The 17137-nt window shown below is 41.7% G+C and overlaps 1 protein-coding gene across 9 annotated transcripts in view; it reads left to right on the top strand.

The window, feature by feature from the left end:
* Positions 1-17137, top strand: part of LOC124711469 (serine/arginine repetitive matrix protein 1-like) — a 145790-nt gene that overhangs the window by 37846 nt on the left and 90807 nt on the right. For all 9 annotated transcript variants that reach the window (XM_047241566.1, XM_047241569.1, XM_047241568.1 and 6 more), the window contains one exon: positions 7742-7870. In XM_047241566.1, coding sequence (XP_047097522.1) covers positions 7742-7870 — 129 coding nt within the window. The remainder of the gene's footprint in view (positions 1-7741; positions 7871-17137) is intronic.

Genomic DNA, 17137 nt, shown 5'->3' on the forward strand with positions numbered 1-17137 from the left:
CCCAGGCTTGCTCGATGTGGTTCATGTCTGGAGAACAGGCAGGCCACTCCATTCGCTTGATATCTTCTTTCAAGGTACTCCTTCACAATGGCAGCTCAGTGGGGCCTTGCATGATCATCCATCAGGAGGAAGGTGGGACCCACTGCACCCCTGAAAAGGCAGACATACTGGTGCAAAATGGCGTCCCGATACACCTCACCTGTCACAGTTCCTCTGTCAAAGAGATTCAGGGGTGTACGTGTACCAATCATAATCCCACCCCACAACATCAAACCATGACCTCCATACAGCTCCCTTTCAAGGACATTAAGGGGTTGGTATCTGGTTCCTGGTTCACGCCAGATGAAAACCTGGCGAGAGTCATTGTTCAGACTATACCTGGACTTGTCTGTTAACATAACCTGGAACCACTGTTCCAATGACCATGTACTCTGTTCTTGACAGCAGGCTTTACGGGCTCTCCTGTGACCAGCCGAATAAACCATGTCTGTTCAGTCGTCTGTAGACTGTGTGTCTGGAGACAACTGTTCCAGTGGCTGCGGTAAGGTCCCGAGCAAGGCTACCTGCAGTACTCTGTGGCCGTCTGCGGGCACTGATGGTGAGATATCGGTCTTCTTGTGGTGTTGTACACGTGGACGTCCCGTACTGTAGCACCTGGACACGTTTCGTGTCTGCTGGAATTGTTGCCATAATCTTGAGATCACACTTTGTGGCACACGGAGTGCCCGTGCCATGGCCTGCTGTGTTTGACCAGCCTCCAGTCACCCTAGTATTCTACCCCTCGTCAATATGTGTTCTTTGAGCCATTTTCAACACACAGTCACCATTAGCATGTCTTAAAACATCTGCACACTTACTTGCTGCACCGTACTCTTGACATGCACCAACACACCTCTGCGTATGTGGACTGCTGCCAGCGCCACCGTGCGACGACTCCAGATCAAATGCACCACATGGTCTACCCCGAGGTGATTTAAACCCGAAAACCGCCCACCAGAGCATTGTTTCACCATGTATCAGCACTATCCTTAATTTATTAGCTTGACTGTAGTAGATTACAATTACAATGTATAGTATGTACTGAATATTAAAGTTTTTTATATCATTGTAATAAAAGCACATATTACAACTTCAACATGGTGTTAACAAATAGCAGCCGCTCATCCTAATGTGTTCCTTCTTCTTATCTAACCTTTGGAGCTTCTCTTGTCATAGATGGTTGACCCACGATAGACTTTTCAGGTGAACCTGTGTTCCTTGATCAATTATCGTGAGTTTTGACTTGCTAAGGTTGAGATCCACTCCTTATGATAGATTAACATTTTTTACTTTTGTTAGTAACTCAGCAAGTTCGTCTTCATTGCTCGCTAAAGCTCAGTGTCCTCAGCAAGTCGGAGTTTATTAGTAGTTCTACCACCATTTGAGATACCTGTTGTCCAGCCATAAAGAGTGTTCATAACAACATTTTCTGAACAGGTGTTGTACAGTTGGGGGTATATAACACAGCACACAGCTCTGTCCGACACCTTTTGATACACTGAATAAATCGGATGTGCCAGCACTTGTCTTCACAGCAGTGAGGTGATTATTGTATAGGCTGCTAGTAAGTGCTGTCAAGTGTTGTGAGACTCCAAACTCTGCAAGTACCTGCTACAACTTTTCCCAGACAACACAGTCAAACACTTTCCTTTAGTTAGGGAAGCAGATGAAAATAGGAACAGAGAACTCTCGTGATTTCTCAGCTATTTGTCATGCATGGAAGATCTGTTAATGACTTCCTTTTCCTTCAACAAAAGCTGTTTTTTTTCTGTGTATTTGCAAGGCTGAATGTATGGCTTCAGATGCTGGTTTAAGGTGTAGAGCAAAATTTTGCTTATACGGGATGTAAGAGCAATAGTTCAGAAGTTGGAGTTGTTCCTGATGGACTTTTTATTGTGTGGGGATAAAGAGAGACATATGCCAGTTTTCTGACCAATACCCAGTTTCCCATATTCCTGTAATCAATGAATGCAGCACATCATCTCCCTCCTGTCCCATGTCTTCGATCTCAGCAGATATACTGTCTAGACCATGGGATTTATAGTTCTTCAGACTTCGAATTTGCTTTCACTGTTTCACTGAATAATATTGTAGATTTTGAAGCTAGTTGTTAAATTGCTTTCACATCACTCTTTCCATCTCGGAATGATGTCGTCCTTGTCTCTGGTAGACTTGCTTTCTTATCATCTAACTCTTACGCCCTAGAATTAAATTCACTGGTGATGCTGTAGAGTTACTTGAAGAGATCATGTGCTTGATTGTGATACAATGTTGTTCTATTGTATCACAGTTGCTGTGAATGAAGTGTGAACCATCCTTCCAATAATTCCGTTTTATTTCTCTGTGTAGGTTCTTATATCTGTCTTGATCCTGCATGATGCGGATACCAGTTTTCTTCAGACTGCTTCTCTGTCAAGTTAATTGTAGTGTGAGCTGTAATATCCTGGGATCTTTTGCACTTTGTGGCCATTCTTCTTGGTGGATTTGAGCTTAACCCACATTTTCATGGCAGCAGAATGTGATCACTACTGCAGTCAGCAACAGGGAAGATCTTAAAAACCCAAGACTGAAATGAAGTTTCGCACTAGGATGAAGTAAGCTGCATCATGTGACATCTCTACAAATTTATTCCCCATATCTACATATTTGTATCTGTCTGCCCCTAGAGGGCTCAGAATTGTATGTGTAATATGGCAGAGTGTAACATAACTATATTGGTGTGTGAGAAACAGTGTGCTGTAATCAAGTTTTGAATTTGAAAAGTTTGTCCACACTTGGAGTGCCCTCTCTTTCAGCATTACAATGCCAGACCATACACGAGTGCACCAACATATGCAACATTGCAGTGTTTTGAGTTCACTGTTGTTGATCATTCTCCATACAGTCCCAATTTGGACCCATCCGATTTTCATGTCTGCAAAACTTATAAGAACTTCTTTGAGGACTTCACTTTGCTAGTGGTGAAATGGTGCAAGCAGAGGTGAGATTGTTGCTCTGTCATCAAAGTCAAACATTCAACAGCAACAGTATCAACAACTGTATTTTTATACTAAGATGGTATCTGTTCTTTCGGACATGTCAGATACCAGATACCATCTTAGTATGTATATAGTTAAGGCTCACCGGCCACTTGACCATCTTCTCCTGTGCGAATGCACAAACAGTGCCCGAACTGTTGCGGGAATCGGCAACGCGCACGAGTAATGAGTATAATGGGTGGGAGCACTACGAATGTAGTGCGGGACAATACGTTGAGAATGTGGGTTTCGCAGGAGGTGTGCCAGAGATAAATCCCTGCAGTCACGCTAGCCTGTGTGTCCTCGGTGGCTCAGATGGATAGAGCGTCTGCCATGTATGCTGGAGATCCCGGGTTCGAGTCCCGGTCGGGGCACACATTTTCATCTGTCCCCGTTGACGTATGTCAATGCCTGTAAGCAGCTAAGGGTGTTCATTACATTGTAACAGCATTTTTGTTGTAGTATACAACAAAACAAGCAGAAAGAATCAGTTTTGATGGCTTGCTTGGGAGAGATGTGTTGGTCACCGAGGTTACTATGTTGAGAAATAAATAATGTAGGCATGGTGAATAAAGATATAGAATGTTAACAGGGTTTATTTTATTTAAGGTACTTCAAGAGTTTTCTCATTAATTCTGAGGCATTATATTTTTATATTTCTGCGTACCCTCATACCTGCCTTATTTATTTCTCTTGCCTAGACTGTTAGGTCCAACCACAGATTGTAAGTGCATGTGTAGGGTAGTATCTCCAGTTTTAGTATTATTGCCTGTTGTTAGTTAGGGATCTTACTAAGGACTTCTTACTGTTGTTCATAGAACTCTTCTATCTCCTCATCCAATGCTGCAGCAGTAGGGGCAATGGTCTGAATGATGTGGACTTTACATGAAGAAGCATTCAATCTGATAGATGTGATCCTGTCATTAATGGTTTCATAATTGAAAACTAGGGAAGAGAAATCTTTTTCATTTTGCAGTGAATGTGAATATAGATGAGATTTCTGCTAAAAATGCAAAAACCCAAAATTTCCTATTACTTGCTATTTCATAGCAAATTGTATCCAGATTAACTTTTTTGTTGGAGATAGTTTGAAATAGTTTTATTTACCACTTATAAATATTGAAAATGTAACCAGTTTTCGGTTATTGGAATTGCACATCATCTGACAAAACCCAGTTGGAGAGTAATGTGCATAAGGACATGTTTGAAATATAAAAAGTTCACGAATGCAACAATGTATCAGTGTGCTTGAAGCTTTGCCACCATGCCTATTGTGGGTATTTGAATGGTCTGCTTAAGATACACATCACATAATGCAACATATTACTCAGCTGTGGGAACTAGCATTTGCAACAAAGAAACGCATACATTTGTTAATTTGCTCAAATTTAAAAGTTGGTATAATTTGGAAGTTTTTAACTTAGGCGGTTAAGTCAAGGCTGTTATGAACTGAACTGTGGTTGTGTCGACTACTGCTATAGCTCAGGCCACAACTGCCTTGTTAACAATACTCCCCAACCTCAAGAAACAGTTGTTCATTAGCTGTTCTTGAATGCTGTGTGTTGTGCATTGGTCATTCTTTTCTTATTTTGAAAGAAGTGAAATAGCTAATTGTCATCCATCAAGGATTTAGATTACAACCCTCGCATTACCAGACAGCATTGACACTTGTGACAGTGTATCAGTTCTGCTTTCACAGAACATGAGTGTTGGCTGCTGTCCTGCAAGATGAGGGTGAACTTGTTTCCCCACACCGCTCCTCTTCTATCTGATGGTCAAAATTCTACTGTGTTTATGCTCATGGCCATCTAGCAGTTTATATTGTCCGGCCTTTGCACTTAAGCGATTGGAAAAAAAAGTCACACACATTTCAACCATGACAAAATTCTTCCCCTGACCTTCCTATAGAGTTGCTTGCAGGTCTACTTCTACAGTAAGTGCCTTGTTGATTCGACCTGTAGTGCTGTCAAGTATGGGTCGCATGGCTAGGGGTGTCTACAAAAGGTCGAAATTAATGTTCTGTACATTTTATAATCGCTGAATGGAGCAGGATTTTGGAAAAAAAAAACTTGGAAATTTTTACAAAAGCAAACATTCCAGTCAGATAGTTCCTCAATTGATACTTTGTCAAGTCAGTTTCAAATCCTGAAGACTTTGTCTTTACTCGTCTAGCATGAGAACATTTTAAATGTGTGCTTCTATTTGTTTACCAGAATAGGGGAATTACATTTAGATTTTGCCAAAAGTAGATGATATATTTTCTGGTCCTTACCAATTACACTTTTATTCGTATTTCTGGAAACAACTTTTGCAACACGATTTCTGCTTTGGTCACTACTCCCTATTGGTAAGTAAATCGTTATAATCTATTTCTGACATTTTATCTGATTAGTCCACTTTTTAGCTTTGTGTTTATTCTCATTCTGCCACTTAGTCCGTAATTTCTTCAGAGATATGGCAACCACATAGCCTCTTTTTTTAAAAACTAACATGTTGTTATTCACAGTAAATCTACTAATTCATGCTTTATTCTGTTGTGCTTATATATGTGCCTGATGCTAATTTGGTTGATCTCCCATTTTTTACTGCACTTACAACAATGTTATATCCTATTTGATCTTACTTAACTAGTCATTCAACTTCACTAACCTATCTTCAGACCCTAATTTCTGCAGTTTACTGTATTTTCCACAGGCCTTTCTCCACAACTGTAGCATATTTTATTAAAATCATTTTGATAAACACCTTGACACCTGCTAAGACACATTCACACCTACTAAGTTAATTTTTCTTATTGTGCTACCAGTTTGTCTGTAAGATAGTAAGACGAAAAAGTTATTTAAATTTTTAATATTATATTTTGTGGCCTGATGATCATCTTTAAGAGAAAAACTGGTCCCACAGTGGATTCACAACTATCAATGTATTTTCTTGCAGGTTTGTGCCCCAGAATAAAACATAATGGAAACTCTCCATAAAGAAGGCACATTAAGCTGCAGACAGGCACAGTTAAGACACTTAGAGCTTTTGGCCACAGCTTCATCAGCTAAAGAGAAACACACACCATTTGTACACACAAGGAAGCGCACCTCATGCACACATGACCACCACCTCTAGTATCTCGGTATGAGAGGGAGGTGGTGGTCGTGTGTGCATCTCGATCAGAGATGCTGTAGTTGGTGGTTATGTGTGCTTGCTTATGTGTATGAATGGTGTGTGTTTCTATTTTGCTGATGAAGGCTGTGGCTGAAAGCTTTATGTAAGTGTCTTTTAATTGTGTCTGTCTGCAGCTTAATGTGTGTCCTTTACAGTTAGTAGCGATCTATCTTTTCCTACATTGTTCACATTCCTACCTGTAGTTTCCATTGTTCGACATAATGGAAACTATTGGGTTCCTAAGGTCCATGTTATTGCCACTTTAGGCTAACTTTATGTAGGAGGTTGTTGGCACAGAAGTTCCTGTGTGTGCATCATGGTCTGAATTAATTGCCTTAGTTCCTTCTGTCCATTATTTTCAATATTGTCACTCAGATATGAACATGCAGGAATAGAGTGTCCAGCAACTCTTTCTTTATTGCTAAGCAACTAATTGGATTCATGGCATTTCCTGTTGCAGGTTGCCTGTCTAATAGTTTCCACAGCCAGAAAAACTTTGATTTATCAGTATTTCATATAATTATTGAGTGAATTTAAAAGTTTAAAATCACCATGGTTAACTAAGAGATATTACCTTATGTTAAAGATTTAACACATGAAATCAAATATTTAAATCATAAACTGTATATGTCTAGAGGCAGTGTTATTCAGTGGTGCACAAATTACTTGGACTACATTTATCCAGTGACTTCCAGCAAACTTCACACGCAATTTCAGATCTTCTGTAAACTTTTTCTCCCTTACATGCTTAATGCCAATTAATACACCTATTCAGTTGTCCAGCAATCAGAAATTTAAAGCTCTTTTATGCCTGGAAGTAACATTCTTTAAAGAATCTGGAGTTTACTGGCAGTACACTAGTCTGGCAGGCCAGAAGAGTTTGGGAGGGCACATGAACAGCACTTACAGACATAACCCTACACTCAGTACCGTCATGTAAAAGTCTGTCTGTCTGTGTGTTAGCCGTAATGCCAGAGGGTAGCAACCTGTTTCACTGTACTATGTGAATGCATGAGTGATTCATATTTGTTCTCCACAGATCTATCCATCCATTGTGTTGTTTTATTAGTATAACATATGCATGATATATACTTACTTTTGATATCTGTTTGTGTGTGGGGGGAGGGGGGGCGGCGTCTGTTGTTTACAAATCCGCTTTTGCATTGCTCTACTTTGTTACCCTCCTTACCTTGTTCATACTTCCCTGTCCCCTCACTACATATATAACTCTAGCAAACAGCTCTATATTAACAAATGTCACCACAGTAATAAGTATGTGTGTGGCTGTTTCTGTGTGAATGTGCATAGTTTTTTCATAAGAGCCAGGGCTTGAAAGCTGGTTAATACTGGGTTCTGTTAGATACGTGTGTGTGCCATACAGTAGTCTGCTAAAGGTGAGTGGTCACCTACCCTAGATTTTTTTTTATAGATAATCAACAGTGATTTAAAGAGCTACCACAAATCATTAAAGCTTGTAAATGTTGTGTGTGTAACATGGTCCTGTACAATAAATTTACATCTATTTTCAGATCAGAATCACCACCACTATCAAAGATTTCAAATTCCCACAGTGGAAATGGTCATACTAAAAGGGAACCTTCATCCTCTCCAGAACCACCTCCACCAGGAGAGGAACCAAACATTGAGCTTCCAAAAATGTAAGTAAACTAGATGGTATACCTTGCCACCTAGATTAGTCATTATTCTCAATTCCTCTGGAGGAAAACAAAACAAATAAACATCCTTTCTGCAAGGTAACTGCAAGGAGATAACTTAAAGCTTCATTCCACAAATGATTTTTGTATACATGACATTTTAAAATTAGTTTTGGGGTGTCTTTGCATGTCTAGTGATCCTTAGGTTTAGCCATGCTGTAATATTTGGCACAGTGATTTTCTCTACTGTTCATCAACTGTTCTGGGCAAGGACAGATCACGCTCAATTTCATCATCTTACACACACAGAAAGACTGTGACTTGCAAATGTTACAGGACATTACGATATGGTTAGTATGATACATAATAAAATACTTCAAAACCACTTGAACAATGACATGCATGCTGTATCAGTTGTAGAGTAAAATAGATTTTGTTGCTAATGTCTTATTATTATTATTATTATTTCGTTTGGTCCCTTCAACTAATAGTTCACTCAGTCATTTTTGTTCCTATTTGTTGAACTACTTCTTCGTACTGTGAGTGTTGGGTTGTCACCATTCTAATTACCAGGCATTTTTTAATTTGTATCGTTTATGTTAGTGATTTCGACATCAACTTAAAAGAACTGATGTTCCAACAGTATGTTGTCCAGTAGTTCAACAGTGACTTCCTTGAGATCATTGTGTGTGTCGGCTAGTGATTATACTTCGGTTAGTGATAAAATGTTGGCTCAGCCAACTATTTACAGTGTAAAAAACACTAGAATTTATGCTTCTTGAAAGTCAAGCCTTCACCCTCAGAATAACCGTATAAGAATCTATAAACAGTCATTAAGTGTAATCAAGAGCAATAAAAATAATAATTATAAAATTGATGTGGCTATTTCACATGCAGCCGTGTCCTCTTACGATGTACGTGCACATAACCCTAAACAGATACAATAAATTAAAATAAAGTTTCGTGTGTTGTCCTGGATACTGGCAGCTTCATAGTAACAGCTATTGTAGTTTGATCCAGGAATGGTCGTGCTAAATGAAGCTCATGACACAGGAGAGGTTTGCATTGTTGCCGGTTCCCCACCATGGCTTGCGGCAAGTGCATATACATACTCTGAGCTTGAAGAAAGTATGGAAATTATCTCTCGCTTGCTTATCCAGAATTTGTCACTTACCACCACCATCAGCCATGACGCCTCGCAACAAGATACTTCTATGGTGTAAAAATTGGCAATAGACCTTAAACAATGAAAAGTGTGAGGTCATCCCCATGAGTGCGAAAAGGTATCCATTAAACTTCGGTTACAAGATGAATCAGTCAAATTTGGAAGCCGTAAATTCAACTAAATATCTAGGAATCACAATAACAAGCCACTTAAATTGGAAAGAACATGTAGAAATTTAGGGAAGGCAAACCGAAGACTGAGTTTTATTGGCAGAATACTTGAAAAATGTAACAGATCTACTGAAGAGGCTGCCTACACTATGCTTGTTCATCATCTTTTGGAGTACTGCTGCACCGTCTGGGATCCTTACCTGATAGGGTGAACGGATTACATTGAGAAAGTTCAAAGAACAACAGCACATTCTGTATTATCCCACTAACATGAAACAAGATTTGGGGAGGACATCATTAAAACAAATGTGTTTTGCGTTGGGGTGGAATGTTCTACCGAAATTTCAGTCACTAACTTTCTCTTCTGAATGTGAAAATGTTTTGTTGACGCTGCCCTACGTAGAGAAATGATCATCATAATAAAATAAGGGAAATTGGAGCTCACACCGAAAGATATAGGCGTTTGTTTTTTCCATGCGCTGTTTGAGATTGAAATAATAGTGAATTCTTGTGAAGGTGGTTCTATGAACCCTCTGCCAGGCACTTAAGTGTGATTTGCAGAGTATCACTGTAGATGTAGATGAAGTGGTATAAAAATTTACTAGGTAACTCTCTACAGTCATTTTTAATGCTTGTATTGGCTATGCCATTCACAGCAGAACACTGATGGAATACTTCTTAACACCTGTAGGTTGCCACAGAGTGCATGACATAGATGAGCAGAAGCAGCCTAAGCTCATCTGCCTTCGTTCGTGACTCCAACTATAGTGTACATGGCCTGTGTATTGTCCTGGAAACTACATCATGCAGACAAATGTAGACCTAATTTGAGTGAGCACTTCATGAATGTAACATGAAATCCAAAGAGAATACCAAAGAAATAGAGATGCCGGGTAGCCCAGAAATTCAAATCTCGGCATGAACAGAGGGCTGTAAAACCACCAAATAATAAACATATATTAAAAATGATCTGAAAATGTTCCAAAAAAGTTATTTGTATCACCTGTAAACTGTTCATTTAATGTATTATGGTTTCCCACACTATGTATATTGTCAGCAGATACAATTCCTTGCCTTTATCCTGTATATGCAAAATTGCGAGATCCTCAGTAATTCCCAACATGGGATGGCCACTTTTGTGTGTGTGTGTGTGTGTGTGTGTGTGTGTGTGTGTGTGTGTGTGTGTGTGTGTGGCTGCAACTGACTCTCCCGGTGCTGCAACCTGGTGCAGATCCGCTGGTGGTTGATAGCTGTCACCCTATCAGTCTTACCAATGTTATGTGCAAACTCCTAGAATGGATGGTGAGTCAGCGGCTCATGTGGATCCTCGAAGCTCGGGGCCTCCTGGCCCAGCAACGGGGCCTTCCATCAGGGCCGCTCAGCGATCAACAATTTAGTCTCGTTAGAGTCGGCTATTCGTACAGCTTTTACTCGGCGACAACATCTAGTTGCTGTTTTCTTCGATCTTCGGAAGACGTACGATACCACCTGGCGCCATCATATCCTTGCTACGCTGCACGAATGGGGCTTACGGGGTCCACTTCTAATTTTTCTCTGGAATTTTCTCTCCAATTGCTCCTTTCGGGTTAGAGTAGGCACTTATTTTAGCTCAGCTCAAATTCAGAAGAACGGTGTCTCGCAGGGTTCGGTTCTCAGTGTTCCCCTCGTTTTGGTGGCAATTAATGGTCTTGCAGCTGAAATGGGCTCATTGGTCTGTTCCTCTCTATATGCCGATGACTTTTGTTCCCCAAGCATCAGTGACGCTGAACGGTGGCTGCAGGAAGCTATCCGTAAGAGACATTTTTGGGCATCCAACCATGGTTTTCAGTTCTCAGCCTCTAAGACCCGAGTGATGCATTTCTGTCATCTTCGAACGGTCCACCTCCATCCAGAGCTCTACCTTGCCAATGAACTCCTTTGTATAGAGGAGACACATTACTTTTTTGGCATGCTGTTTGGTGCTCAGCTCACTTGGACACCTTATCTTCGCAAGCTTAAACAACGGTGCTGGCGGCATCTCAACATCCTTTGCTGCCTCAGCCACACTGTTTGGGGGGGCTGCACGAACAACCCTCCTGCAGCTCTATAAGGCCTTAATCCAGTCCCGTCTCGACTACGGGAGCGTGGTGTAAGGCTCAGCAGCACCTTCAACGTTGCAGATCCTCGATCTGATTCTCCATTGTGGCGTCAGACTGGCGACAGGTGCCTTCCGCACTAGTCCGGTGACTAGCCTTCTTGTAGAAGCTGGAATCCCTCCCCTAAGATTCCACCGACAACAGTTGCTTGTGTCTTACATCGCCCGCGTCCATGCCTTGCCCGACCACCCAAACCGCAGGCTCCTTTTTCCATCTTCTGCACTCCCCTCACCACGACGGCGGCCTAGGTCAGGTCTCCCAATCGCGGTCGGCGTTCATTCCCGTCTCTCGTCACTCGAGTCCTTTCCCCTTCCTCCATCCTTCCGGCCGTCTTCTTCTACCCCTCCTTGGTCCCTCCCTCGCTTGCAGCTTTGCTTGGATTTGTCCTGCGACTCCAAGCCCTCTGTTCCACCTGCCAGTCTTCGTCAACAAATCATGGCTGTTCTTGCCTCATTTCGCAATGCAGATGTAGTCTACACCAATGGGTCTGTGGTCGATGGACTCACTGGGTTTGCTCTCATCCACGGCGACTATGTTGAGCAGCATTCACTGCCTTGTGGGAGCAGTGTTTTCACTGCGGAGCTGGTTGCTCTTTATCGTGCATTCGCTTGCCTTTCTTCCTGCCCTCGGGAGTCATTTGTCATATGCAGTGACTCCCTGAGTGGATTGCAAGCACTCGACCAGTGTTTTTCTCGGGACCCTTTGGTGCGCGGTATTCAATATGCTGTTTTTGCTCTCGCCGAGTGTGGTCGTTCAGCGACATTTGTGTGGACCCCGGGCACATCGCCATTCCAGGAAATGAATGTGTCGATCGGTTGGCCAAACAGGCCACCACTTTGCCACCCCTGGAGCTTGGTCTTGTGGGAAGAGATCTCTGGTCAGCCATACATCACCAGGTCCGCAATGTCTGGAGCCCTGAATGGTCTGTCTTGAACACGCCAAATAAGCTCCGCATGATAAAGTCATCCACGGTCGTATGGAACTCATCCTTGAGGAGCACGCGTAGGGACTCAGTTGTTCTCTGCCGTCTCCGAATTGGACATATGTGGTTGACCCACAGCTACCTCCTTCGCCGTGAGAACCCGCCCAAGTGTCGCTGACAGTGGTCCATCTTCTGATGGACTGCCCCCTTTTAGCCCCCTTGCGGCAGTCCTTTAATTTACCAGCTGCACTTTAATTCTAGGTGACGATGCCTCTATAGCTGACTCAGTTTTATGTTTTATCCGTGCATCTGGTTTTTATCACTCACTCTAGTGTGGGTGCTCTCGCGTGATTTCTCAGGCTACACCCACTCCAGCGACTTTAAATTGTGACATGGATACCAAAACAGTGTCTTGTATGGTAACAAGTTGTGTTGGTTCCTCTATCAACGCTTTCCAGCTGGAGGTTCTTCATTTGTAGTTGAGTGGTTGACCTTTTACCTGATCCATCAACCACTGTAGTCTGTTTTACTCTAGTCAACTATTTGCTCTGCTCCTTTTAAGTGTCCTCTATTTTGTGTTATTATGGTGTTCATTTTAGCTCTGTACCCCTTGATGTTCTCTCCCTCTGGGTGCAGAGGTTACACGTTTACTGTATAAGCCTTTTACAAGTATGTCTGTTTGGAACAGGGGACTGATGACCTTGATGTTTAGCCCCCATCAAACCCCAAAACCAACCAACCAACAACTGACTCTGAAATTGCTGAACTGAAAAGCATGCCATTGTTTTTTATACTTGAACTTAAATGACCTACATGGCTCTTGTTACAGGTATTACATTGAATTTTGTGGATATCAGCACTCATATTTGTCGATTTCATATTGCAAATTGGTTCTTAGCTTATATCGCAGTATATTGTTCTTAAATACAGCACTGACATGAAAAGATTTGAAAATACTAGCCATTTTCTGAGAAACATTACTGAAATATGGAGTTTTGACTGGTTTAGTATTCTACATGGCGTTCTCCTTCACATTTAATTTGTTCATTGTTTTTGTGGCAACAGTTAGCTCTGGCTAGCTGTTCTATGACATGTAGCTCTGTGGTTGTGTGTTCCTCATTCATCAGGATTTAAATCCTCTGTCTGTCGGACAGCAAAAGTCAGAGAGCTTGTAGCTGTTTGGATGACAAGATTCACTGTATATCAAAATATCTGCTGTTGTTGGTTTCCTAAATACTTTGGAGGTTTGCCTACCATCTTGATTCGTGCATAAATATCTTAGATCAAATATTTCTTGCAATATTTCCTATACCTTTCTAGTGATAGCATATTGATAATGTGTTGGTGTCATTCGTGTTTGGTAAGTAGTTACACTACTGTTTGATGCAAATGAATAGGTTTTCTGCAGGATAGGGTTTCCCCAAAGAGTGATGCAATGTGTGTGGCAATGTCACAACAGTTGAAAGGGCTGTATAATATTTTTTCAAGCCCAATGGGACAGGAAACCTGTCTCAATAGTAACTTCGGTCATTTCTCAGTGTTCTTCGGTGTTACATTGAAAATTAAAATATGTCGTATCAATTACACTATATTTATTGATACCACAAATGACATTTGCTTATGTTTTTGAAAAGAAAGAAGTCGTTTAACATATTGAAACTAATTGGTTAAAGAAAAATTAACTTTGAAACCATGCACTGTTGGAAGTATTCAAAATGAAAGCATCGTAATTAATTGGAAGCTTTATTCTGCGATGATACACGCCACCCATCAACACTTAACTCTGAAGTAAAAACAGCTGCACAGAGTCTATATTTGAAGATGGAAGACAAACTGACTTCTGTAAGATATGAGACATTTAATGATATCCACATTTCCAGCTTGCATGGAAAGTTGCTATATCATTTGATTGTTAAAGGATGTATGTTGCTTTAGAACATTCACATCACTTCAGACTTGTCATTCCAGGTGTACTTCATGAACCCTTGCCATGTCGAATATTGGAAAATGTAGGATGTAGTAATGACAGTATTATGAAAAGGACAGTGTGTTACTCTCCATATAGAGAAGCTGTTGAGTAACAGACAGGCACAACAAAAAGCTGCTAAACAAGTAAGCTTTCATCCAGAAAGCCGCCTTCTGAAGTAGGCAACACACACACACACACACACACACACACACACACACAGTGACCCAGGAGGCGGCTGGGTTTGGGGAGGGGAGGGGAGGGATAGCAAGGTAGGTGTGGGAGACAGTAGAGCACTGTTTGTGTGAGCATACAGGGACATGGTGGGGAGAGTGTAGGCAAGTGCAATCAGAAGGTGATACAGTTGTGGATGATACTGAGTCATGAGAGGAATGCTCCGTTGTTGCTGGATGGCGAAATTTTGGGAGGAAGTGGGTGACTGGTGAGGTAAGGCGTGGGAGATCTATTTCTGTACAGTGGTGGAAGGATAATTTCAGTCTGTGGAGGCATCAGTGAGTCCCTTCGTATATTTTGAGTGAGTGCTCTGCTAATCACTATTGATGTGATAGCCCCAGGTGGCTAGGCTATATGGAACACACTTCTTGACATACAATGGGTGACAGCTGTCGAAGTGGATGCATTGCTGGTGGTTGTTGGGTTTGATATGGATGGAGGTACTGATGCAGCCATCTTTGTCAACATTAAGGAAGGTGGCTTGTTGGGTTTAGGAGGAGACAGTGTTGAGGTTTTGGAGGAATGTGGATAGGATATACACACCCTTGAGCCAGATCATGAAGATGTAATAAGTTAATCTGAGCCACGTGAGGGACTTGGGATACTGAGTTGTAAGGAAGGAGGCCTCTAGATGACCCATGAGTGGGTAGGCCCAAAATGGTGCCATGCGGGTGCTCATTGCCATACCACATATTTGTTTGTAGGTGATGTCTTGGAAGGTGAAGTAATTGTAGGCGAGGATATAGTTGAAACTTCCTGGCAGATTAAAACTGTGTGCCCGACCGAGACTCGAACTCGGGACCTTTGCCTTTCGCGGGCAAGTGCTCTACCAACTGAGCTACCGAAGCACGACTCACGCCCGGTACTCACAGCTTTACTTCTGCCAGTACCTTGTCTCCTACCTTCCAAACTTTACAGAAGCTCTCCTGCGAACCTTGCAGAACTAGCACTCCTGAAAGAAAGGATATTGTGGAGACATGGCTTAGCCACAGCCTGGGGGATGTTTCCAGAATGAGATTTTCACTCTGCAGCAGAGTGTGCGCTGATACGAAACTTCCTGGCAGAACTGTGTGCCCGACCGAGACTCGAACTCGGGACCTTTGCCTTTCGCGGGCAAGTGCTCTACCAACTGAGCTACCGAAGCACGACTCACGCCCGGTACTCACAGCTTTACTTCTGCCAGTATCTCGTCTCCTACCTTCCAAACTTTACAGAAGCTCTTCTACAAACCTTGCAGAACTAGCACTCCTGAAAGAAAGGATACTGCGGTGACATGGCTTAGCCACAGCCTGGGGGATGTTTCCAGGATGAGATTTTCACTCTGCAGCGGAGTGTGCGCTGATATGAAACTTCCTGGCAGATTAAAACTGTGTGCCCGATCGAGACTCGAACTCGGGACCTTTGCCTTTCGCGGGCAAGTGCTCTACCAACTGAGCTACCGAAGCACGACTCACGCCCGGTACTCACAGCTTTACTTCTGCCAGTACTTCATCTCCTACCTTCCAAACTTTACAGAAGCTCTCCTGTGAACCTTGCAGAACTAGCACTCCTGAAAGAAAGGATATTGCGGAGACATGGCTTAGCCACAGCCTGGCTACATTCTGGAAACATCCCCCAGGCTGTAGCAAAATACCTTTTTTACATGTGAAATTTCATCATTTTTCACTTATTACTGGCTCCATTTGTTGCTATAGGTACACTTCTCTTCCTAAGTAAGAGAGATTCTTCGATGAACGTTTCATAGCATACAAACAGTAGTTACAGGTGTATGAAACTCTAGAATTTTCCAAATCTATTAAAAAACTGTGGAAAAATTGAGATAATTGAATTTTTTCTAAACATGAAGTTTAAAATGTAACAGTTCATTCATTTTTTCATAAATTAAATAACTTCTAGAGTTTCATACACCTGTAACTATGGTTTGTATGCTGTGCAAAAGTCATCAAAGAATCTCTCTTACTTAGGAAGAAAAGTGTACCTATAGCAACAAATGCAGCCAGTAGTAAGTGAAAAAATGATGAAATTTCACATGTAAAAAAAAAGGTTTTTGAACTTCCACTGCGATGAGTGTGAGTCCTCAATCCTTCCTCATCATGGTGACAAAGTTTTATGAATTTATTTGTAAAAGTATAGACAGTGGAAATTAAAATGTCCTGTAGTGCCTCTCCTGCTCCAAGTCGGCCTGTTTGACGTCCTACCCCCTTAAAAATTAGAAACTATTAAAGTACTTCATTTCAAACAATGCTTGCTCTGATCATGTTTTGATATCAAAAGTGTACTACATACAAGCAACAGTTTGGAATGACACTGTTTACCTACTTCCATGTCTAAATCATGTAGAACAAGCATTATAGCTGTGCATACTCAGGGCACAATTCTTAAAATACTTCATTCTGAAGTGCAGAGTATGTACTTCAATGAAGGATAGCTATGACCTGTAGCTAAATATCTTATCAGTTACAACCTCACATCATCCAGTATTGCCTTACAGTAGTTACTGTTTGATTTTCTTATCATTGAACAGGGTGTATACGGCCCGGGAGATCCGGGGAAGACCCGGTAATTTTTTCGTCCGGGAAAAACCCGGGAATTTTTTAGAATTCCGGGATTTATCATTGTTCTAGATTTCAGTTTTGTAGGTTTGACGTGTAAGATCAGATACGCTGACAAAGAACTTT

This window comes from Schistocerca piceifrons, chromosome 8 (assembly GCF_021461385.2).
Source record: "Schistocerca piceifrons isolate TAMUIC-IGC-003096 chromosome 8, iqSchPice1.1, whole genome shotgun sequence".
NCBI lineage: Eukaryota > Metazoa > Arthropoda > Insecta > Orthoptera > Acrididae > Schistocerca > Schistocerca piceifrons.